Source organism: Hylobates moloch, unplaced genomic scaffold (assembly GCF_009828535.3).
Source record: "Hylobates moloch isolate HMO894 unplaced genomic scaffold, HMol_V3 SCAFFOLD_5, whole genome shotgun sequence".
Taxonomy (NCBI): Eukaryota; Metazoa; Chordata; class Mammalia; order Primates; family Hylobatidae; genus Hylobates; species Hylobates moloch.
This window is the reverse complement of record NW_026652280.1, coordinates 55,455,222-55,478,995: the sequence shown is the minus strand read 5'-3', so window position 1 is coordinate 55,478,995 and position 23,774 is coordinate 55,455,222. Positions and strand designations below refer to the sequence as shown.

Genomic DNA, 23,774 nt, shown 5'->3' with positions numbered 1-23,774 from the left:
TTTCTTATGAAAGCTAGCAAGGGGCTGAACTCTGTCACCTAGTTGACTTGGGTATGAAATAGAAGCAACACACTTAAAACCCAGGTGACCTCTACATAATGCCTAATTCCTCCTCCCAGAGGCCAGTGGTTGTCAATTTCTGTGTTTTACATAGAGATTCTGATTCGATAGGTCTAGGTAGGGCTGGGGAAGGCATTTTTAACAAGCTCCTGGGATGATTTCTTATGCAGGTGATGTGGATTAGAGAAACATTGCCCTATTCATCTTTTGTTAAGGATTTAGTAAATCTGGGAGAAGAGTCAAACACAAGCAGAATTACATAGAATTATATAGCAAGGATAAGTCATAGAGCATACATCATGGGGCCACTGAGAAAATGCTTCTAACCCACTGGCTTCCTAAAGTAGGAGATTTCTGAGATGAGTTCTAAAGGAGAAGCAGGATGCAGTCAGGTGAAAACACTTGCTGGAGCAGCATCCAAGGCCTTGGACCTAATGAGCAAAAGCACAGAGGTGACAAGCGACCTGTGTGTTCAAGACTCTGGAGGGTCAAGTGTGAATCAAATGGTGAGAGATGAAATACAAGAAGTTGCAGAGGCCACACCCACAACCATGGACTTCCATAGGGTAAGGATTTGGGGTGTGGGAGAGGGGCAGTAGAAGGTACATTTGCGTTTTAAATCACTGGTGACCAAAAAATAACATACTGGTGACTGAAAGGGAGATGAACACAAGGCCAAGATCGTGAAACCACATCAAATCATCAAGAGTTCAAGAAATCAAACAGCAGATGGGCAGTGGTTTGAAAATTCTTGGTTAGATGTTTTCATTCTAACAATTTGCATTTCAGAATGACTTAGCCAAACAGTCACTGAAGAAATGAAGAGAGAGTAAAATCTTGGTTTTTGAGTTACAGGTATTTCTGCATAATACCTTACACCTAATAGATGTTTGAGATGACCCACCAAGGTTAGGTTAAAAAAACCATAAATGTCTCCAATTCCAAAAGACACCATAGATGAGGTACTTAGGATTTTCAGTAGCTCAGTTCATTATGTCTCTGACAGCTACATGTGTTATAAACCAAGCTATCAGAAACCATGACAGCCTCATCTCACTTTTATTTACATTAACAAAGTGGTGCTGGAGGCAAGTGATGAAGGATGAAAAATATCTGCAGACCCACCAACACAGTCTAAAAAAATTTCTCCCTTTTTTTTTTTGGTTTTTTGTTTTGTTTTGTGAGACGGAGTCTTGCTATTTCTCCCTTTTTAAGTATGTAATCTTCCCGAGAAAAGGGAGCTTTCCTGGCACTCAGTAATAATTGTTAAGTGGATTAATGAATGGCACCAGATAATGCTGACTGAGGCCTTAACATTGCCTTTTATTGCAAAGTGCTCTGGAAGCCCTAATTTTTTCTGAATTAAAAAATAGGGGTTTTTTTGGGGGGGGGGGGGTTGGTTGTTTTTTGTTTTGTTTTGTTTTGTTTTTGGTCAGATATCTGCCCTGGCGATGCTCTTTGGTTTAAAGTAGTTGCTTTTTAAACATTTGAAGATGGATCAAAATTAAGGCTGCTTGTACTCTGATAATCACGATTACGGTGTTATTTAGAGCCCAGCCCAAATACCTGAGCCTAAATGAGTGAAAGAGCAGAGAGTGGGCGTTTTTGTTTGTTTGTTTTTTTTGAGAAGAAGTCTCGCACAGTAGCCCGGGCTGGAGTGCACTGGCGCGATCTGGGCTCACTGCAACCTCCGCCTCTCTCTGCCTCAGCCTCCAGAGTAGCTGGGATTACAGGCGCCCGCCACCACGCCCGGCTAATTTTTTGTATTTTTAGTAGAGACAGGGTTTCACCATCTTGGCCAGGCTGGTCTTGAACTCCTGACCTCGTGATCCACCCGCCTCGGCCTCCCAAAGTGCTGGGATTATGGGCGTGAGCCACCGCGCCCGGCAGAGTGGGCGTTTTTAAATGCAGTATTCCTTTAGTTTGGTAAAATTGAGCTGAAGTTACACACAGTAACTCCTTGACTTGTTGCTGACGGTGTGCTTTGTGGGGATAGTTGGTGTCTGATCTCAACTGTGGAGAAACAGGAAGTTTTGGGATTTATGCTAAACTCCCATTCCACAGGCGAGTTTCACAAAAGAAAAAGTGCTCTGTTGCATACAATTATTCACTCTGTGTCTACAATGTGGCAGAAATTATTATTCCTAAAGGTCACCGAAGAGAGCTATAGTTCATGGGGCCAGGAGCAGTGTGTGGAATGGAGAGGCAGTGACAAGACAGCACTGCCATAAATCTCTTTCTTTCTTTCTTTCCAAACAAGCTCTAATTTTAGGCCCAACGACCAAAGACAGAGAGGCAGTCGCTTTGAGCTACCCCTGGCCGTTTGTTGGGAAATCACCTAAATCCGTTCAGATTTAGCCAGAAAACGGGAAATAAGTCTCCCTCGCCGGCCAAATTACGGCCTTTGTCGCTTTCGGCTCCCCATTGGCTGCGGCCGCTGTGGCCCCGCCTCCTTGCGTGCGTGCGGAGCTTTGTGATGCGGGGCTTCGTGACGCACGCCCTGATGCCTCCGGGGATATAAAAAGGCTCGCTAGCGTTAAGCCTCATCAGGAGCCGCCGGCAAGGGGGCAACCAGGAAGCTCTTAAGAGCGCAGCCGGAAAGCAGGTGGGGAGAGTCTGGAGAAAAGGCGCACCCTGCGGCCTCGGAGACAGTTATGCCTCAGGGAGTCTCTTGCAATGGGAGAGGTCGTCGGAGCCTCAGGTGTCGGGGAAGGCGGAGGGTCCTCAGAGTGGGGACTGAGGTGGCGTCCTGTGGGGCGGCCCCGGCCCACACCGGGGAGTGCGGCGACCAGACGGCCAGCTGCCGAATCTGGGGCCTCGGTGGGTCCGTCGCCCGCCTCTCCTGAACAAGTCCAGGCGACGTGAGCACGCCCAGCCTCCTACATTTCACTCCCGTCTCTCCCAAACAGACCTAGTGCAAAACGAGCACTGACACAACGGGGGCCCACACACCGGAGGTTCTTTAGGGAGAGGTCGGGGAGTGCGGTTATCTATGGCTCCGAAGTCTCCGCTGGCATCCTGAAGGGCATCGTGTTTCTCGCTTAAGGCGTTACCCTTGTGGTAGTGGGCGCATGGACGTTTACAGTTGGGCGGGGTAGGATTTAAATTCTGCCAGTGTTGGACCAGTATTGGTGATAGGAGAGATCTGGGGAGAATTATTAAGCTGTCCCTTTTAAATAACCCTGATAGTGTTTGTGACAGTTTTACCCGTTGACTTTTCTCAGCTTGCTCAGGACAGTTCTTAGTGGGGAACTGAACTTGTAGGACGTTTAGCATCCCTGGCCCCACAAGTTCCCAAAGTCGGGGTGAGAACTAGTGGGAGGGGGGATCATGGAGTGCGTGGCCGCTGTCCCCACCTTTGGTAGCACCAACTTCTAACTGCCTCCTGAAAGGTTGTTGGCGCCATCATGGTTTCTGGGAGCCACTTTCTTTTTTTATTTTTATTTATTTATTTTTTGAGACGGAGTCTAGCTCTGTTACCCAGGCTGGAGTGCAGTGGGCGCGATCTCAGCTGTCAGCTCCGCCTCCCGGATTCACGCCATTCTCCTGCCTCAGCCTCCTGAGTAGCTGGGACTACAGGCGCCCGCCACCACGCCCGGCTAATTTTTTGTATTTTTAGTAGAGACGGGGATTCACCGTGTTAGCCAGGATGGTCTCGATCTCCTGACCTCGCCTCGTGATCCGCCCGCCTCGGCCTCCCAAAGTGCTGGGATTACAGGCGTGAGCCACAGCGCCCGGCCTCTGGGAGCCACTTTCAAAACGGTCTATCTACTCACTTTGGGTACTTAAAAGAAAATTAGACATAGGATATATATGAGTATGTATCAAATATATATATGTATCAAATAGTATATATGTATCAAACATGTCATTGCTGCCTATGCCCCTTAGCATTTAGCATGTGGGACTGCCGAATCCCCACTTCTGATTTTTTTTTAAAATTCTTTTTTTGTGAGTACATACTAGGTGTATATATTTATGGGGTACATGAGATGTTTTGATTCAGACATACAATGTTAATCACATTGTGGGGAATGGGGGGGCATCTATCCCCTCAAACATTTATCCTTTGTGCTACAGACAATCCAGTTACACTCTTTTTGTTATTTTAAAATGTACAATTATTGACTATAGACACCCTGTTGTGCTTTCAAGTAGTAGGTTTGATTCATTTTTTATACCCATTAACCAGCCCCACTTTCCCCTCCCCCACCCAGGCCCCCATTACCCTTCCCAGCTTCTGGTAACCATCCTTCTCTATGTCCATGGGTTCAATTGTTTCAATTTTTAGCTCTCACAAATAAGAGACCATGCAATGTTTTCTTTTCTGTGCCTCACTTATTTCATTTAACATAATAATCTCCAGTTCCATCCACTTTGTTGCAAATGACAGGATCTCATTCTTTTTTAATGGCTGAATAGTACTCCATTGTATGTATGTGCCACATTTTCTTTATTCATCTGTTGATGGACACTTAGGTTGCTTCCAAATCTTAGCTATTGTCAACAGTGCTAGAACAAACATGGGAGTGCAGATATCTCTTCTGTATACTGATTTCCATTTGGGTATATACCCAGCAGTGGGATTGCTGGATCACTTCTGGTTTTTTAAAGATGGTTTAATTCAGTAAATCTGTTGAATGATACTGTAAAGGAAGTTTTCATTAAGGGATTCAATTATACTTAATTATATACTGAAAGGATTTGCTTTGGCCAGTACAGATTCATTTTGTCCTGACCTTTGGGAAGATGAGATGTGCTTTTAAGTATTGAACATTTTGCTATGAGATATTAGTTACTTTATAATAGAAGCTGTGCCCTTCTATAATTGTTGTAACTAAACTATGCCACTTAACCCCATGAAACTCATTATTTACTGTAGGGATGTTGAGGACATGGTTCACTGTATCATACTATTTGCTTTATAAGGACTTGGGGGAGAAATTTCTCCTGGGTTTCAGTATCCAGAGTAGCTGTGGTTCTCCCAAACGGATGTGTTTTTCGCCTCAGGAAACCTGAATCATTTAACCACCTATCTCCTATTTTGTGATGGCTGCTTGGTAGCTTAGGGACCGATTTGATGCCCATCTTTATCAAAGTGAAGGAGCTATGGCATGCATTGGAGTGCTAACTTTACCTGTAGCTTCACTCTGTTTTTCCTATCTTAGTTTTCCCCTCACCACTTTAGGGATTTTCTTAAATATTTAATTTTGTTCTTTAGAAGCCTTAGTTGATTTTTTAGAAGGAGTCAGAATACATACACCCTGACATAGTTTCAGGTGGCAGCCTCTGCAACTCTGAGAATTACAAGTTGGTCTGTGCAATATCTCTGATACCACTTAAAAGCCAGAAAGGCAGAAGGGGAAACATAAGGGAAAATCTGGGAAGAGGGTAAGGGAGATATGAGAAAAGAAAGGTACAAATGACAGTGGGTGGTATAATAATGCCACAAATAAATTATACCCACACTGATTAATGTTAAAAACAAAGTTATTCCTGCAGGTACAAAGCAGGCTGGAAAAACCCCAAAATTTAAAGCTAAAAAATGCACACTTAAACATGAGCAATGGTCGGGCGCGGTGGCTCATGCCTGTAATCCCAACACTTTGGGAGCCTGTGGGTGGATCACAAGGTCAGGAGTTCAAGACCAGCCTGGCCAAGATGGTGAAACCCCGTCTCTACTAAAAATACAAAAATTAGCCAGGCGTGGTGGCCGGTACCTGTCATCCCAGCTACTCGGGAGGCTGAGGCAGAGAATTGCTTGAACCCAGGAGGGGGAGGCTGCAGTGAGCTGAGATTACGCCACTGCACTCCAGCCTGGGTGGCAGAGCGAGACCCTGTCCCCCCCCCCCAAAAAAAAAAAAGCAACATGTCTGAGAATATATTTAGAAAAATAAGGAAAAACATTTTCTTACAGAAAAAAAACTATCTTGTAACTGTTAGATGAATATATGTACAGAAAGGCCAGTGCCTGTGTGGTTTGGAAGGACTTGTTTAGAAACAGATACATGAAATGTTAACTGCACAAAATATTCACTGAATTTTACAGAGGCAGGTTTTGTTTTTTGTTCTTTGTTTTTAATGTCCTCAGGGTCTTGGTAGGGCTTTTCCTATGGATTTATATAATGGTACTAGATTGCTCATCTGCGCATAGTAGGCTATTGTTAGTAGGGTTATATGTTTTTTTTTTAAACTCCCATCAAGAATTAGCCCATTTTACTAAAATGAATATCTACATATTGGAACTAAAGCTGATAATTTTAATAGGAGATAGTTTATTCTTGGAAACTATAGTTAACTCATAAGGACTATTTTAGTCACTTTGGGAGGCTGAGGTGGGCGGATCATGAGGTCAGGAGATCGAGACCATCCTGGCTAACATGGTGAAACCCTGGCTCTACTAAAAAATACAAAAAATTAGCTGGGTGTGGTGCCATGCGCCTGTAGTCCCAGCTACTCGGGAGGCTGAGGCTGGAGAATCGCCTGAACCTGGGAGGCAGAGGTTGCAGTGAGCTGAGATCACGCCACTGAACTCCAGCCTGGGCGACAAAGAGTCTCAAAAAAAAAAAAAAAAAAAAAAAAAAACTATTTTAGTAAAACTAATTACTTCTAAGACTTTGTTTTTCTCCATTCTAGTTGAGTTACAGACATCCTGCCAAAATGATTTCTTCAAAGCCCAGACTTGTCGTACCCTATGGCCTCAAGACTCTGCTAGAGGGAATTAGCAGAGCTGTTCTCAAAACCAACCCATCAAACATCAACCAGTTTGCAGCAGCTTATTTTCAAGAACTTACTATGTATAGAGGTTTGTTATTCCTTTATATATTTGCTGCTTTGAAAAAGAAAACATTTTAAGGTAGGAATTTCATGTATCTGTATTTGATTTCCTGTATTGATTCCTTCAGGGAATACTACTATGGATATAAAAGATCTGGTTAAACAATTTCATCAGATTAAAGGTAAGTACCACAAGTAGTAATAGTTTTAATAATGATGTTTATTAATTATTGCATCATGACTAGCATATATTCAAACTTAAGAATGGTGCCCACAAATTATTTTATGTTTAATCATATTGGTCCTTTTTAAAATATATATATATATATATATATATATATTTTTTTTTTTTTAGAGACATGCTCTGTCACCCAGGCTGGAGTGCAGCGGCGCCGTCATAGCTCAGTGCAGCCTGGGCTCAAGGGATCCTCCCGTTTTAGCCTCCCAAGTAGCTTGGACTGCAGTTGTGAGTCATCATGTCCAACTAATTTTTTATAAATTTTTGATAGTGATGGAGTCTTGCCGTGTTGCCCAGGCTGGACTTGAACTCCTGGATGCAAGTGATCCTCCTGCCACAGCCTCCCAAAGTGTTGGGATTACCAGCATGAGGAGAATTGGATTTCATAGTAATAAAGACTCAAATTATGAGATTACTGAGGAAAGTTGTATAAATACTTTGTTGGAAGGTTTTTTTTTTTTTCCTTTGCAATGGAGTCTCACTCTGTTGCCCAGGCTGGAGTGGCGTGATCTTGGCTCACTGCAACCTCTGCCTTCTGGGTTCAAGCGATTCTCCTGCCTCAGCCTCCTGAGTAGTTGGGACTCCAGGCGCCCACCAGCATGCCTGGCTAATTTTTGTATGTTTAGTAGAGATGGGGTTTCGCCATCTTGGCCAGGCTGGTCTCCAACTCAGGTGATCTGCCTGCCTCGACCTCCCAAAGTGCTGGGATTATAGGTATGAGTCACCGCGCCCAGCCGCTGTAAATGGTTATTAGTGAGTCTTGATATTTTTGGATTATCCCAGTGAGAGTGATGATGAGCAAGGAATCAGGATGGGAAAAGCTGACATGAGCAGAGAGCTATAGCATATAACAAACAAGCTGAGAATAAAATAAAAATTGGCAGCTAGACCTTAGCTGCTACAGAGTACTAAAAGGAAGGAGATCTGCCAGTCCTTGAGTGAGATAAACAGGTAACACTTTCCACAAAATGGAAACATTTTAAGCAATGAATGCAGCTATGTCAGAGACCAACACCTAGAGGGCAGGGCATGATGGCTCATGCCTGTAATTCCAGCCTTTTGGAGGCTGAGGCGGAAGGAGGATCACTTGAGCCCAGGAGTCCAAGACCAGCTTAGGCAAAATAGTGAGACCCCCATCTCTAAACAAACAAACAAAAGAAAACAAAAACACCCAGAGACCAGTTATGCCTCTACCAGAGGTAATGGAGAGCAGCATAAAAGGACATGTGGATCAGAGACAGAGCTTACCCCAGCACTCAGTTCAAGACCAGCCTAGGCAAAATAGTGAGACCCTGTCTAAACAAACAAAAGAAAACAAAACAAAAACACCCAGAGACCAGTTATGTCTCTACCAGAGGTAATGGAGAGCCAGCATAAAAGTAATGTGGATCAGAGACAGAGCTTACCCCAGACTCAGCTTACCCCTCTTTAGAAGGAGGAGAACCTTTAATAAAGGAACAATAGCCCAAAAGATTCACTAATTAACCAAAAGACTTTTAAACTAGAAGGGACAGATTTTTAAACCAAGATCAAGTTCTGCTATTGGGAAATAAGCATTTTAATGCAAGATGAGATCAGTTAGAGAAAGTAATACTTTTCTGGCATATCTAAGTCACAGTATGTAAATTTTGACCCCTTTACAACAGCATGGCATCCAAAGCTTTCTATGATTTCAGTCTGTCCTACCTTTGTGATCATTGCAATCATCTCATTTCATAGATCGCATGTGCCGTATATTTAAGACAATCTGTCATCTCCTGAAATGTGAAATTTCAAATCATTTGATTTGGGCTTATGTTCCTTCTCCCTCCAGGAGTTCCTTTCAACTCCTTTTTCTACCTTTTAAATCCTATATATCCTTGAATTCCGATCCATAATTTCATTTAACAAATATTTAAATTCCTGACAATTTCCAGATGCTGTGCTAGGTGAAATTCAGCAGAGAGGGAGAGATTTTCATTTCAGCTATGATAGAGAAGCCAGTATTGGACTTATCCTCCAATCATAAACAGACATAAAAGCGGTATAAATTATATAAAACAAAGTCCAGCACCTAGATTCTTGGGAGAAAGGATTCCTAGAAATTCAGCCTATATTCACAGAGGCTTTCTTCCTGAGGACATTTTCAAATTCTTGTGCAGGGTAATACAGCCCAAGCAGTGAGTGAAATCTAGGGAGAGGTGACAGAGGAGCAGAATTTGAGTCTTCCAGTGTGGCTGGGATGTGAGTGACAGTACCAGAAAGGAGGCATTTTCAGAGAAGGACCTCCAAAAGTTTGCACAAAAATTTCCCTTGGGTTTTTGTCCAACTCCTAAGCTTGTCATGTGTGGTGTAAGACTTGAGGAAGTTTAGCAGAAAAGAGCTATTGGGAGACTGAAAGCTAAGTCGAGAGATCAGAACCGTTTAGTGTTGGGAGAGGCTTTGCAGGTTGGGCCCAGCCAAAAATAAGAGATTTTTGTGAAACCCTGGCAATTCAGTTGAGACCTCAGAAAGGTCATACACTATGAATAAAGTGTACTTTAAGGTATACATAGTGCACTGTCATACACTAGGAAGAAAGGTCATACACTGTGAATGTGCTAGGAGTAAGAACAAAGCTGAAGTATGCCCACTTTAACAGAATTTATAATCAAATCTCAAGAGGATCAAATTGATTTGCCATTAGAACAAAATCAGTACCATTTAGAAGAAAATAGCAATCAGAGCCTCTACAATGTGTCATTTACAGTTTCTGGCATAAGTTAAAAACTACTAGACATTCAAAGAAGCAGGAAGAAGTGACTAATAAGGGCTAAAACAACACACCCACTAGAAGCAGACCCATAGAATATCCCGATACTGGAATTACTACATGAGGTGGATAGAAAATAACCATGATTGATATTTTGAAAAGATGGAAAATAGATGAAAAGATGCAGAACTTCAACAGAGTTAGAAACTACAAAATAAGAAACATTTATTCCATAACTGCAAACTATAAAATTATATGGCTTTATTAGAAGACAGAATTAGGAAACTAAAAAACAAGCCAACAGACAACAACCAAATTAAGGCAAAGAGAAAAATAGAAAAGAATGTAAGAGATGTAGATGGAACATTGTCCAAAGGTCTGTGTCCACCTGTAGTCTCAGCTACTCAGGAGGCTGAGGCATGAGAACCGCTTGAACCTGGGAGGTAGAGGTTTCAGTGACCCAAGATTGCACCACTGCACTAAAGCCTGGGTGACACAGCAAGACTGTCTAAAAAAAAAAAAAAAAAGTCTATGTCATTGCAGTCACAGGAAAAGAGTAAATGGAAAAGTAGTAGTATTTGAAATGGCTGAGAATTTTCCCACTCTGAAGGACAATAGTTTACAGATTCAAGAAGTCTATGAACCTATGGCAGGATAAATACAAAGAAAATGACACACAGGTACATCACAGCTAAACTGCTGAAAAAGACAAAATCTTGAGAGTGGGCAGAGGGGTAAAAGGGCACATTACTTTTCAGGGGAACAATAATAAGACAAATAGGTGATTTCTTCATAGAAACTATAGAAGCCAAAAGACAATGGAATGACATAAAGTGACCTAGAATGCCAGCCTAGAATTAATATATACCCAGTGAATATATCCTTTAAAAAATGAATGCAAAATAAAGACATTCTCAGGCAGACAAAAACTGAGAATGCATTGCCTACTCTAAAAGAAATGCTTTTAAAGAAGTTTATAAGCAGGGCATGGTGGTTCATGCCTGCAATCCAAGTGCTTTGGGAGGCTGAGGTGGGAGGATCACTTGAGGCCAGGAGTTTGAGACCAGCCTCAGCAACATAGTGAAACCTTGTCTCTACAGAAAATTTTTCAAAAATTAGCTGGGCATGGTGGCACACACCTGTAGTCGTGGATATTCAGGAGGCTGAAGCTGTGATCACACCACTGTACTTCAGCCTAGGTGACAGTGCAAAACCATGTCTCAAAAAAAAAAAAAAACCTATAAGCAAGCAAGGAATAAAAGGGAACTTCCTAAATCTAGGAATGGGTACACACAAAAAAACTTACAGATGATCCAGTTGACCCATTATACCCAATGGTGAATATTGAATGCCTTCCCCTCAAAATTGGGACCAGGACAAAGATCTCCAATATTACCATTTCTATTTAGCTTTGTACTGTAGGTTCTAATCAGTGCCATAAGGCAAACAAATTTTTTTTAAAAAGGAAAGGCATATTGAGAAATAAAACTATTCACAGATGACATGACTATGATGTAGGAAATAAAAAATAATCCTCTTCTTTTTAATCAGCTTTATTCTACAGAGGAGAGGGTATATGGGACACAGCCCAGATGTTTATGGGCAGAAGGTTTAAAAAAGCACAGATACATTATCTAGTAGCTGTAAATCTTAAGATAATGAATTCAACAAGTACCCAGAGAGAAAATGGGTATTATGGAAGTCATAGATTAAAAAACAGATATGGTATCTAAAGAGCAGCATTTAACACAATCCCCCTCTGTCATGTTTCTTTATGATTTCTAATTTATGCCTCATATCAGTTTGGAAAGCTTTCAGCTGCAAGTAACAGCAAACCAATTAAGAGTGACTTTAAGAAAACAACGTATCTGAAAAGGTGTTCATTCTGCGCCTAATATAACTTAATAATAAGTATCACATATCTAGGCATTCTGCTGTGTCATTCTTAGGATGTTTTACATGTCCCCTCATGCTACTGCTCCAGGTGTTATTCCTGTGTTTACATCAGGAAGGAGGAGAAAGTGGTGGCACTAGTGACATTTGTTCCTTTGATTAAGAAAGGAACATTTTTGCAAGTTTTCCAGCAGATTTCCACTTCTGTCCCACAGGCCAAAGGAGGCTGATAAAATTTATGGTAAGGGACATCAGAATTGTCCCATGTATTGTAGGACATCTAGCATCCCTGATCCTGCCTCCTAAAACACTAATGCCTCCCAGGTATTGAAATAAATAAAAATGTCCCCTCTACATCTATGAATACTCTCAGTGGAAGGGGGATACTACTACCCCTTGAGAACCAGTGTGCCATTAGTGGTTTATCACCTGGGGCTGGGTACATTGCTGCCACTAATCTAGCTAAGATTATCTTGGCAAAGAATAAGGGAATGTCCGCTATTCCACCCACCCTGCTTTAATTCTTTGCCCTTAAGTGAAGTTGGGAGAGATGAGGTTTGGTAAAAATGTGGCGAGGGGGGGATGTGTTGGGAGTGATGGGGTGAGGGAGACAGAAACAGACCCGGAAGAGAAGAGGGAAGGACGAAGCCAAAGAGATGCCAAACTGCATTTGGTGTTGCTCCCTGTGGCCCAGAGAAGTTTGATGGCAGTGCTGGAGAACCAAGAGGAGAGTGAAGGCAAAGGGGCATGGCATGGGAGAGATTACCTAGGATAGGCTGAATGGCTATTCTCCCTCAAACTGGCCATGCCATCTTTTGCTTTCCACCTCCTACAGTCCAAATTACTAGCCACTTTCACACGTGTTCCTTATTTCTAAAGCTTAACCAAAATTACCTAAAAGCCACTGTACCCCATACATATTTCAGTCACTGTGCTGACTACATTGTCATATAATCAATCATCCACCTGTATCCTTAATCAGAATGAGATCTTTAGGAAGTCTTATTCCTCTTTGATAGATGGTGCAACTAATGTTTGTTGAATGAAGAAAGAGTGGAAGGAAGGGCAAGGAGGAAGAGGGGAGAAAAGAAACAAACTACCTACTTTATAGTCTCTGGTATTCTCATTCCAATCAGTTCAATACAGACTAGCTGGATGTTTTAAATTCTTAAAAGACCATGTACCATACATATTCCTGACTTTAAGCACTCTCTTTGAGCTTCCCACCTCCAATTCTTTTTTTTTTTTTTTTGAGATGGCGTCTCACTCTGGCCCCAGCCTGGAGTGCAGTGGCGCAATCTCGGCTCACTGCAAGCTCCGCCTGCCGGGTTCACGCCATTCTCCTGCCTCAGCCTCCCGAGTAGCTGGGACCACAGGCGCCCACCACCGTGCTCGGCTAATTTTTTGTATTTTTAATAGAGACAGGGTTTCACCGTGTTAGCCACGATGGCCCACCTCCAATTCTTATACAGCCTCTCGTATCTCTTGTTAGGCCCTGCTGCTTATACACTTCTGGTCTTTGATACCTTTCAGATTTCCCATTCCATGCCAGAATATGTCCTTTTCCTTACGCTTCTTGGGCAGTTATGTACCCCAGTACCCTGAATCTCCATATGAGTTGTGCGTATTTAAAAAAATACCATATGCTTGGAATTTATCTCTTTATCTTACTTGTTTCATGGAAAATCAGGATTCCGCAATGAATTTTAAAGTTAGCCAATTTGAGTCATTTTATTATACTTAAAAAGGAACTTTTTTACAAGAAGGAATGCCTTTAGTTATGTTCCTAATTCTTAGTGTGTATAGTTTTGTCAGCTTAAGTAGAACCAGATCACCGAAGTCATAGTGGGTTAATCTTCATAAGATTGATAAGATCAACCTTTAGCAAACCTAGTTTACAACTTGAAGAAATTCTGTCTTATACAACCGACATAATCTCAAGGTTACAAGTCAGCGACTGTTATAAGTATTTAAAGCCAACCTTAAAACATTAGAGAAAAGCTTTTTACCCTTCTTAATAAAGATAATGACATGAACTCAATACAGATTTACATTATATGTATATAGTAACTAGTGAGTATATATTTGCCAACATTCTTTCATGTATTCCAAACAAAGCCAAATGGTTGATCTAGTGTTCGCATTTTTTTTTTTTTAAAGATAGAGTCTAGCTTTGTTGCCCAAGCTGGAGTGCGGTGGCACAATCTCAGCTCACTGCAACCTCTGCCTCCTGGGCTCAAGCAATTCTCCTGCCTCAGCTTCCTGAGTACCTGGGATTACAGGCACGTACCACTGTGTCTGGCTCATTTTTGTGTTTTTAGTAGAGACAGAATTTCACTATGTTGGCTGGGCTGGTCTCGAACTCCTGGCCTCAAGTGATCTGCCTGCCTCAGCCTCCCAAAGTGCTGGGATTATAGGCATGAGCCATCGCGCCTGACCTACTGTTTGCATTTTCAGAAACACTATAAAAGTTTAAGGCATCTGGTCTGTTTTTTAATTATGAAAAAATCCACAAGTATATAACACACACATATAAAGAAAAAACATCCTGTATTTTACCACCCAGTTTAGGAAATAGCCAATTTAATTTTAATCAAAACTGAATTAAAGATATTTGAGATTTATATTTTTAATTTGATATCACATTTTCAAAACTTTTCTGTATCGCTTTTTAAACGGGTATTGATTCATTCCTTCCCCATTTATATGTGATTTAGAGTTTATTCAGTGCTTTCAGATATATTATTTCACTTAATGTCGACAGAAACTCCATGAAGTCAGAGTTATAATCCCCATTTTGCAAGTGAGGTGGCCTGAAGCTTGGAACAGTTGACTTGGTCATGCAGCTATTAAATCTCAGAGCCAGGACTGGAACCTAGGTTTTCTCATTAACTTTTTTACTATGAGAAAGTTGCAGGGAAGAAAACAATATCATACATTCCCTGGTAAATTGTTAAGGATTCATAATTATAAATGCTTTACCTTTCCAGAATAGTGGTTATAAGGGATGTTTTTGTTTAACAGGGGACTTCTAGAGACAAAAATATTGAGCTTTTTTAACATTTAAAAAATTACATTTTAATCTCCTAGACGTAATTTCAGGTACCATGAACCTGTGAGGGAGATACTTTTAATTAAAAGAGCAAGTGGTCCTTTCCAGAGTTGCCTAAATCATACCACAAGCAACCTGTCGGGTCCCATGCAGGCAGTCTAGGGATTGCAGTAATCCAATCCCTAGATTGGCTGCATTCTTGATAAATGCTCATGGTAAGTAAATCAGTGGTTGGAGAATTTAAGACCTAATGGGGGAAAATAGTTAGGGAGGCCTTGAATTGGTGTGGGTGTGGGTATGGGGAGGTGAGTCTGGTTAGGAGTTGGACTTGGGTTTTGTTGTTGCTTTCATTACCTTCACTGTACTACAAGCCTCAAAACCTAGGAGAAGGCTGCCAAGACCTTTTGCCTGAGGGTGGGGCTGGGGTGCCAGAGGGTATTTCTCAGCATCTGTGGTTCCCCCTCAGCTTTCAGCCTTCTCTGCCAGCATGCCCCACAAAGGGCATCTCTCTCCAAACTCTTGCCCCCTCTCCTCGTGGCAGCCTGCTGTCTCTTGTTTCTTAGCCTTGGGCTGGTTAGCAGTGCAGGAGGTTCCCTGTTGTTCTGGGCCTGCCTTAGGCCTAGGCTGGACTTGTGCACCTGGGCTTTGGACATGGGGCTTTCTCGGTGTTCCTGCCCTCCGTCATGTGGTAGCCAAACTCTGCCTTCTCTCTGTGGTCAGTCTTGGGCCAGTGTCTCCTGTCTCTGCTCTGATAATAGGAGAGCTCTCTCTGGCCTTCAACCCTGCCTCCATCTTTCATGTGAGGCCCGTGGAAAAGTGTTTGCTAATGAGTGTGAATTCTCCTTGGGTCTGGAGTCCCAGGTAATTCCAGACTGACATCTAGTGCACCTTTGGCCTTTACCAGTACATTAAGATTATAGGTACATTCTTACCAGCTGGTGTGATGGCAGCCTATTCTTTCTGAGCCCTCCTACAGCTGAGACTGTTCTTATGTCCCTTTTCTCCTTGGAGAGGGGCTGGTTCCTCTTTTGAAATCAGATTACTTGATTACTTGGTTACCTTTTGACTTCAGCTCTCTGCTGGACTCAAGAAAAGTTATGATTTTGTGGCTTATCTATCTGGCTTTTTCCTGTTGTTATGATGGAAACAATGTATTTTGTAGCTTTCTATATCCTAAGCATAAGAGTAACTATCCCAAGGTCAGGCTTAAGTAAGATTTTTTGGCTGGGTGCGGTGGCTCAACCCCTCTAATCCCAGCACTTTGGGAGGCTGAGGCAGGTGGATCACAAGGTCAGGAGTTCGAGATTAGCTTGACCAACATGGTGAAACCCTGTCTCTACTAAAAATACAAAAATTAGCCAGGCGTGGTGGCGAGCACCCATAGTCCCAGCTACTCAGGAGGCTGAGGCAGGAGGATTGTTTGAACCCGGGAGGTAGAGGTTGCAGTGAGCCGAGATGGAGCCACTGCACTCTAGCCTGGGCAACAGAGCAAGACTCCATCTCAAAAAAAAAAAAAAAAAAATTTTTTTCCTTCCTCTGAACTCCAAGATCTTTATTAGTTCCAATTAGGTATTTGTACTTTTTAACCTATATTTGTCTATCTTTTTTCCCCTATTAAATGTAAGCTATATTGAGGTCTCGTCTTAATAGTCTTTCTATCCTCAGCAGTGCCTAGACCATTCTTACATGTAGCATGTAGTACAAGCACTCAGTCAAATGTGTTGGTGGGTAAAAGGGCTTTCCTAAAAAGTGGATGGGAAAGTCCTGAAGAGGTGAATGGCTAGGCAAATGAGGTTATTGTCCTAAGCAGAGGGAGGTAACGATAGATGTGGCTTTCTCTCTTTTTGAATCTTTCTCTGTATGTGAGCATTTGGTATAATGTCCATGTCCCGAATTAGAAATCTTAATTGAATTTATAGAACATCAGCAGCCAATGTCAAAGGAGACACTGCAGGACACTGCTTTTCGGAATGCAGCTGAACCTATTGAAAACATGTCTCCAAAGTTTTGACTTGAGCCAAATATATTCTTATGAAGCAAATTCTGTTTTTCTTATAAATTTCATTAGAGAAATGCTTCCCAAAGGAAAAGTCTCAGCAAACAGATGTGAAAACTTTTGGTAAGTTAACAAATAAGGTAGTTAGGTGTGTGGGTGATGCACATAAAATATTACAGCAGTTTTCCAGCTCTAGGATTTTGTATATGTCGTCAGCTGTTGTGACCTTCCAACCCATGAGAATTTTCCTCATGCCTGAGGATTCACTTAAGTCTACACTTTCAGATCCAGAGATATCTTTCTTTTCCTCTTGGCTGGGTCAATCTGACTTTGGCTGCATGATCACACATCACTAGCAGGTGCTACCATTTTTAGGTTAGAATATGTGACCTTCTTAAAGTAAAAAAAATCCTATAGTCCTCTAGCTTATCAATTCATTAAGTTAAACTTTATATACCAATTTTCTTAAATGGAGGAATGCCTTTATTAATATGCAGCATCTATGTCATTACTAAGTTACTACACCAACAAAGATGAAATAATTTATTGCCCAAGTTGGTCTCCCCCCCACCCCACCCAACCTTTTCCCCCAGTTTTGTGTGGAAGTTTGATCAGGAGCTTTTTCCATGGAGGTTTTCAGCTTCCTTATTTCTAGGCACAAAGTTATGATCTTTCCCTTGATGCTGACCACCTTAGGATGATATCTGATTATTAGTCTTGCTATTGCACTATTAAGAGTCACTTATTTCTAAGGAAATGAATTGAGGGTCTTGGAGTAGATAAGGACAGGAATGTTTTATTACCCACACTACAGATGTTGGAAAACAAAGCTGAAAACTCTTCTATATTTGTGTCTATACTGACATCTGAATGATGCTTAACCCATTATTGCTTTTTTTTTGTGGGGGGGAGTGTAGAAATGGGGTCTCACTGTTGCCCAGGCTGGTCTTGAACTCCTGGGCTCAAGCAGTCCTCCCGCCTCAGCCTTCCAAAGTGCTGGGATTACAGGCATGAGCCACTACATCCCTATTATTGCCTTCTTTAAAAATCTTTTTTTGGGGACATAGATGCTAATTAACCCATCTGGTTGTTGTGTTTTAGTAGAGAAATGGTCAGAAGGAACGACACCACAGAAGAAATTAGAATGTTTAAAAGAACCAGGAAAAACATCTGTAGAATCTAAAGTACCTACCCAGATGGAAAAATCTACAGACACAGATGAGGACAATGTAACCAGAACAGAATATAGTGACAAAACCACCCAGTTTCCATCAGTTTATGCTGAGCCAGGCACTGAGCAAACAGAAGCAGTTGGTGATCTTTCTTCCAAACCAGCCACCCCTAAGACTACTACCCCACCCTCATCACCACCTCCAACAGCTGTCTCACCAGAGTTTGCCTACGTCCCAGCTGACCCAGCTCAGCTTGCTGCTCAGATGTTAGGTAAAGTTTCATCTATTCATTCTGATCAATCTGATGTTTTAATGGTGGATGTGGCAACCAGTATGCCTGTTGTTATCAAGGAGGTGCCAAGCTCAGAGGCTGCTGAAGATGTCATGGTGGCTGCTCCTCTTGTGTGTTCTGGAAAGGTGCTAGAAGTGCAGGTTGTGAGCCAAACATCTGTCCATGTAGATTTGGGTTCTCAACCTAAAGAAAATGAGGCTGAACCATCAACGGCTTCCTCAGTCCCCTTGCAGGATGAACAAGAACCTCCTGCTTATGATCAAGCTCCTGAGGTCACTTTGCAGGCTGATATTGAGGTTATGTCAACTGTTCATATATCATCTGTCTATAACGATGTGCCTGTGACTGAAGGAGTTGTTTATATCGAGCAACTGCCAGAACAAATAGTTATCCCTTTTACTGATCAAGTTGCTTGTCTTAAAGAAAATGAGCAGTCAAAAGAAAATGAGCAGTCACCACCAGTTAGTCCCAAATCTGTAGTAGAAAGGACCACCTCTGGCATGTCTAAAAAATCTGTAGAGTCTGTAAAACTTGCACAGTTGGAGGAGAATGCAAACTATTCCTCCGTATATATGGAGGCAGAAGCAACAGCTCTGCTCTCTGACACATCTTTGAAAGGTCAGCCTGAGGTACCTGCACAACTCCTGGATGCAGAGGGCGCTATCAAAATAGGCTCTGAAAAATCTCTGCACCTTGAAGTGGAGATCACTTCAATAGTCTCTGACAATACTGGGCAGGAGGAGTCTGGGGAAAATTCTGTACCCCAGGAGATGGAAGGCAAACCTGTGCTCTCTGGGGAAGCTGCAGAAGCAGTGCACTCAGGTACATCTGTAAAGTCATCTAGTGGCCCCTTCCCTCCTGCTCCAGAAGGCCTTACTGCACCAGAAATTGAACCAGAAGGGGAAGCAACAGCTGAATAAGGTTTGATGAAGCCAGGTAAGAAAATCAGGTATTTCCATTACAAATTGCATTTCAGGTGACATCTGTATTTCAGGTAGCCATCTCTGTAGGCTCCCTGCAGATTGGTCAGTCTTTATTTTCAATAGATTTTTTAAAAATGCCAAAGCCATTTAAAGGTTTTGTTGTATTTGAGATTCTACTACTATGAGAGGAGTGATTTTAAAGTGATGTCCCCAAAGCCTGGCCTCAGAGTTTGGTCATCCAGCACTTTTGTGTTATTCTTTTGGACATATTATGTAGTCAACAACAGTATAGCCTGTTGTCAGGTACAAAATATATTCATGTGATCTGAATATGCTGATTGCAAAACTAATTAGAGGGTGTTTGAAATTTTCCTCTTGTGAATCTAAAATTAAACTACAGCAATGAATTTACATAGGCTATGGCATTTTAAAAAGTGAAAAAATGGTGGTGTGTTTGACTGCTTTCACACTGAGTCAGGAGAGCTCTGTAACCAAGTTTGGGGTGCTGGGCCATGCGTTTGTTTTCTGCCTGGGAGCTTCCTGCAGCCGAAGGAGCAGCTTCATAGCTAGATGGAGAGGGGAAAGGTCAGGGGAGCTGGGAGGTATCAGCAGCAGAAAGGACAGCCCAGCACTTGAACAGCAACAGACGCAGTTCACGTAATTGGCTTCCTTTGATCAGTTCCCTCTCCCTGGCAAGTGCCAAAATCAAGCTGCTTTCTTGGCTGTTGAACTATCACCATGTTTTCCTGTGACAAAGACATGATGTGACCTTCATCTCCATCTAATTATGGCATTTGGTCTGCTCACCTTCCTGACTTATGGATAATTGCAGGGGCTCTTCTCTTTTTAGGGACAGAAGGGACATGCATGAGCCAACCCCCCATTCCTTTTGCAAAAACTCTCTCAATCCTGACTCTTAACTGAGCCAGAGTGATTCAAAAAGTGTTAGCAAAGCAGGTATTTAGAAAAGATCACATTTTGTCTGGCAGTGTGACAAGGATTCTGCACAGCTGGAAAGGCAGAGGGCAGCGCTGGGAGTGGAGCGTGTGGGACTGGCACTATATTTGTGGCTTAAGCAGCACATCCAGACCAAGTCACTGTTTTCAAATGCTTAACTATTTCTAAAGGACAACAGTCCACAACACTAAGAGGATATTAACCAAAAATTCAGATTATCAAAACCTCTCTCCCTGTGAGACAGCTGAAGACCTGGCTTGTACATATTTTTCAACAAGCTTAAAAAAAAAGATTTCTTGAAAGTATCTGGAGCTATTGGAAAAATGGCCACTTAATCATGTGCGTAGTGTTTTTTTTTTTTTTTTTTGAGACGGAGTTTTGCTCTTGTTGCCCAGGCTGGAGTGCAGTGACGTGATCTTGGCTCACCACAACCTCCGCCTCCCGGGTTCAAGTGATTCTCCTGCCTCAGCCTTCCGAGTAGCTGGGATTACAGGCATGCGCCACCATGCCCGGCTAATTTTGTATTTTTGGTAGAGATGGGGTTTCTCCATGTTGGTCAGGCTGGCCTCGAACTCCCGACCTCAGGTGATCCACTCGCCTCGGCCTCCCAAAGTGCTGGGATTACAGGCATGAGCCACCACGCCCGGCTCGTAGTGTTATTTTCTTTTCAGGGGAAGCAAAAAGGCTGCACCGGGGATAGATGGCCCAGTGTTCCAAAGGTGAACTAGGCACATTTGGGCAAAGTGAAACTCCTCTATTGGGAATCTTTTCTCCGAGGTCCCATCTTCTGGGACTTGGTTCTCCCAAGACAGTACTGTCTTCAAGAGGCAGGTCACACTTGCATTATAGATGGCACTCCTAAACCTCTTTTTCTCAACCCAGAGCATCCCTGTGGGACCAACCAGTCTTTTACTGCCGCCTAGGATCTATGATTTCAAGTCTTGCCTAAAAGGGGTGCTCTCTGGGGTTCTCAATCCTAGATTATGTGACGTTTTATGTGTGGTAACAAATTAATGGGAGATAATGGTGCCTGTGAAGGGCCAGAGAGATTTTGATTATGTGGTGAAGATGATACCTAGTGCTAACTTCTTTAGGAAATAAAACACTATGCAGATGCACTAACGCTTCCTTTAATGGCTTAACACACTCTTCAATTGACTTGGGTAAAGCTAAAGGTTGTGTTGACCAGTTTCGTCTGCGAGGATCCTATAGAAGCCACGTCTAAAGTTGAAGTAGCTGGAAACCACAACTTAGAATAAGAATGCTTCTTCAGCCACAACTATAGTGTCCCTGCCACTTGCCACCACAACACTGTTCTCGTTTTTCAACTGTGGAGAATCTCTTTCACGCTGTCAAACACGATTATGCAGCCCTCTCTATAGCATGCTCTATGGTACATATCACTACAGCTGTTTTATATGTAAAAGAGACTTACAAAGACATTACTATGCATAGTGCCTGATACAGAGACCAAAACTTTAATTCCTGCAAAATTTTTTTTTATAGCAATGGCAGCAAGTGAACGAGGACAACCACCACCATATTCTAACATGTGGACCCTATATTGTCTAACTGATAAGAATCAACAAGGTCACCCATCACCGCCACCTGCACCTGGGCCTTTTCCCCAAGCAACCCTCTATTTATCTAATCCTAAGGATCCACAGTTTCAGCAGCATCCACCAAAAGTCACTTTTCCAACTTATGTGATGGGCGACACCAAGAAGACCAGTGCCCCACCTTTTATCTTAGTAGGCTCAAATGTTCAGGAAGCACAGGGATGGAAACCTCTTCCTGGACATGCTGTTGTTTCACAGTCAGGTGTCTTGAGATATGTTGCAATGCAAGTGCCCACTGCTGTTCCTGCAGATGAGAAATACCAGAAACATACCCTAAGTCCCCAGAATGCTAATCGTCCAAGTGGACAAGATGTCCCCAGGCCAAAAAGCCCTGTTTTCCTTTCTGTTGCTTTCCCAGTAGAAGATGTAGCTAAAAAAATTTCAGGATCTGGTGACAAATGTGCTCCCTTTGGAAGTTACGGTATTGCTGGGGAGGTAACCGTGACTACTGCTCACAAAGTTCGCAAAGCAGAAACTGAAAACTGGTAGGTACAGTTTCCTACCATAATATTTAGGCCTTAACACACGCGCGTTTTAAGCATTTTGATTTCTTGACCTAGAGATTTAGAGATTTAAAAACAATTTGAGATAATAAGTTGGGGTATACTCTAATTTCCTGGGGTTATTGTCTCCAACTTCCTAACCACCAGTTACTAATAAATGCACAGCAGGTGCACTGTACCATAATGACTCATGCCAAGGATTTGATGCCTGATACATGAAACTAATGAACTCAGTCGCCTTTGACTACCTAGTCCATTGTCTAACACAGTGGTAGATGCAAAAAGGGGATGGATTTTTAAAACAGGACAATTTAGTTGGCATGTTTAGGGAGTAGGGAGGAGATGGGAACAACTGAAGAGCAAGGTAAGAGAGAAAAGTCTTGATTATGTAACGGAGCACTTAATCCACGTGGTAAGAGGCAGTAGATGGATAAGTGAGAGGCAAGAGTAAAGAGCTAAACAAACAACAGCTGAGATTAACTGTGGATGAGAGAGTTTGATCACTCACAAATCATTTTTTAATTTTTCATTCATACTTAATGCCAAGCCTTATGTTAGCCGTCCTCCCCTATGTGTGGACAGTAAAGTGAGCAAAAACAAGGGACCTACATCTTAGTTGGGGAGACAGACAAAAAAGTGTATTACAACATGTGAAGTATTATGGAGAAAACAAGGTACTGACACAGGCCTACCTTTGTCACTATTAGATAGCGTGTTCAGGCTCAGATGTAAACTGACACCCGAGCACGAGAAGGAGCCAGCTTTGTACAGTGCACCCAGGCTGTATCCTAGGGCAGAAAAGAACATGGGGGTTCCAGAGACAGCAAAGTAGGCCACAGTGAGACTGGCTGGGGGGAAATGGGGAGATTGTATAAAATGAAAGATTTTGATTGATTGAAAGTTCAATGGGAAGGCAGCACAAGTGTTTTAGGCAGAAGAATGACTGATTGATAGAATCAGATTCCTGTTTTTAGTAGATCCCTCGGGCTGCTATGTGGAAAACAGATTAGCAGTAAGGGGGAGGTCAACAGAGGAAGTGGGGAGATGAGTTGAAAGTACAGAAGTGTTATATACCAATTAGTTACTTAAAATAATTAGTGGGAATTTTAGGTTGAACATCTGAGAGATCGACAAAAGCTAGATTTCATTCATAAGCAGGCTCAAGGACAAGTTACTATATTTAAGGAAAGACAAAATTTATCTTAGGGCTACATGTACTTCTTCAAACTCTTTATGAACTTCTAGTGGAATTGCCAAAATGGCTGTTTTCAGCATGAAATTGCTGGGATATTTCAGTGCAAAAGCCCATAGGTAACTAGTTAAGCTTAGTAACAGAGCAGGAGGGTAAACCTTGCATTTCTGATCTTCTACTCATTTCACATGTTCAGTTTCATGTTTAACTTTAAACAATTCAATGTTTGCATTATTCCTAACAGATCCAGAAATGACGCTGTTTGGGTCAACATTTCAGGGAGGAGTCTGCCACCAGTGTAATGTATCAATAAACTTCATGCAAGCATACAATTTTGTATTGCCTTTTTTTGTAATTTAGGAAGACTAC

General features: G+C 42.2%; 1 protein-coding gene across 6 annotated transcripts; it reads left to right on the top strand.

Moving 5' to 3' along the window:
* The first annotated feature begins 2,528 nt into the window (after positions 1-2,528).
* Positions 2,529-23,737, top strand: CABYR (calcium binding tyrosine phosphorylation regulated). 6 transcript variants are annotated; one of them, XM_032152631.2, is made up of 6 exons: positions 2,529-2,665; positions 6,697-6,865; positions 6,966-7,019; positions 17,849-18,190; positions 21,598-22,195; positions 23,650-23,737. In XM_032152631.2, coding segments are annotated over exons 2-6 (1,140 nt in total). In that variant the 5' UTR covers positions 2,529-2,665; positions 6,697-6,720; the 3' UTR covers positions 23,651-23,737. The 6 variants fall into 6 exon arrangements, with proteins under 6 accessions (XP_032008522.1, XP_032008523.1, XP_058294537.1 ...); XM_032152632.2 differs by lacking the exon at positions 6,966-7,019; XM_058438554.1 differs by lacking the exon at positions 21,598-22,195 and having other exon boundaries at positions 17,849-19,147.
* Positions 23,738-23,774: the final 37 nt, after the last annotated feature.

Coding starts and splice junctions, on each gene's coding strand:
- CABYR (XM_058438554.1), top strand. CDS start 6,721: ATGATTTCTTCAAAGCCCAGACTTGTCGTACCCTATGGCCTCAAGACT. Junction 6,866..6,965: donor AGAACTTACTATGTATAGAG/GTTTGTTATTCC, acceptor TGATTCCTTCAG/GGAATACTACTATGGATATA. Junction 7,020..17,848: donor ACAATTTCATCAGATTAAAG/GTAAGTACCACA, acceptor GTTGTGTTTTAG/TAGAGAAATGGTCAGAAGGA.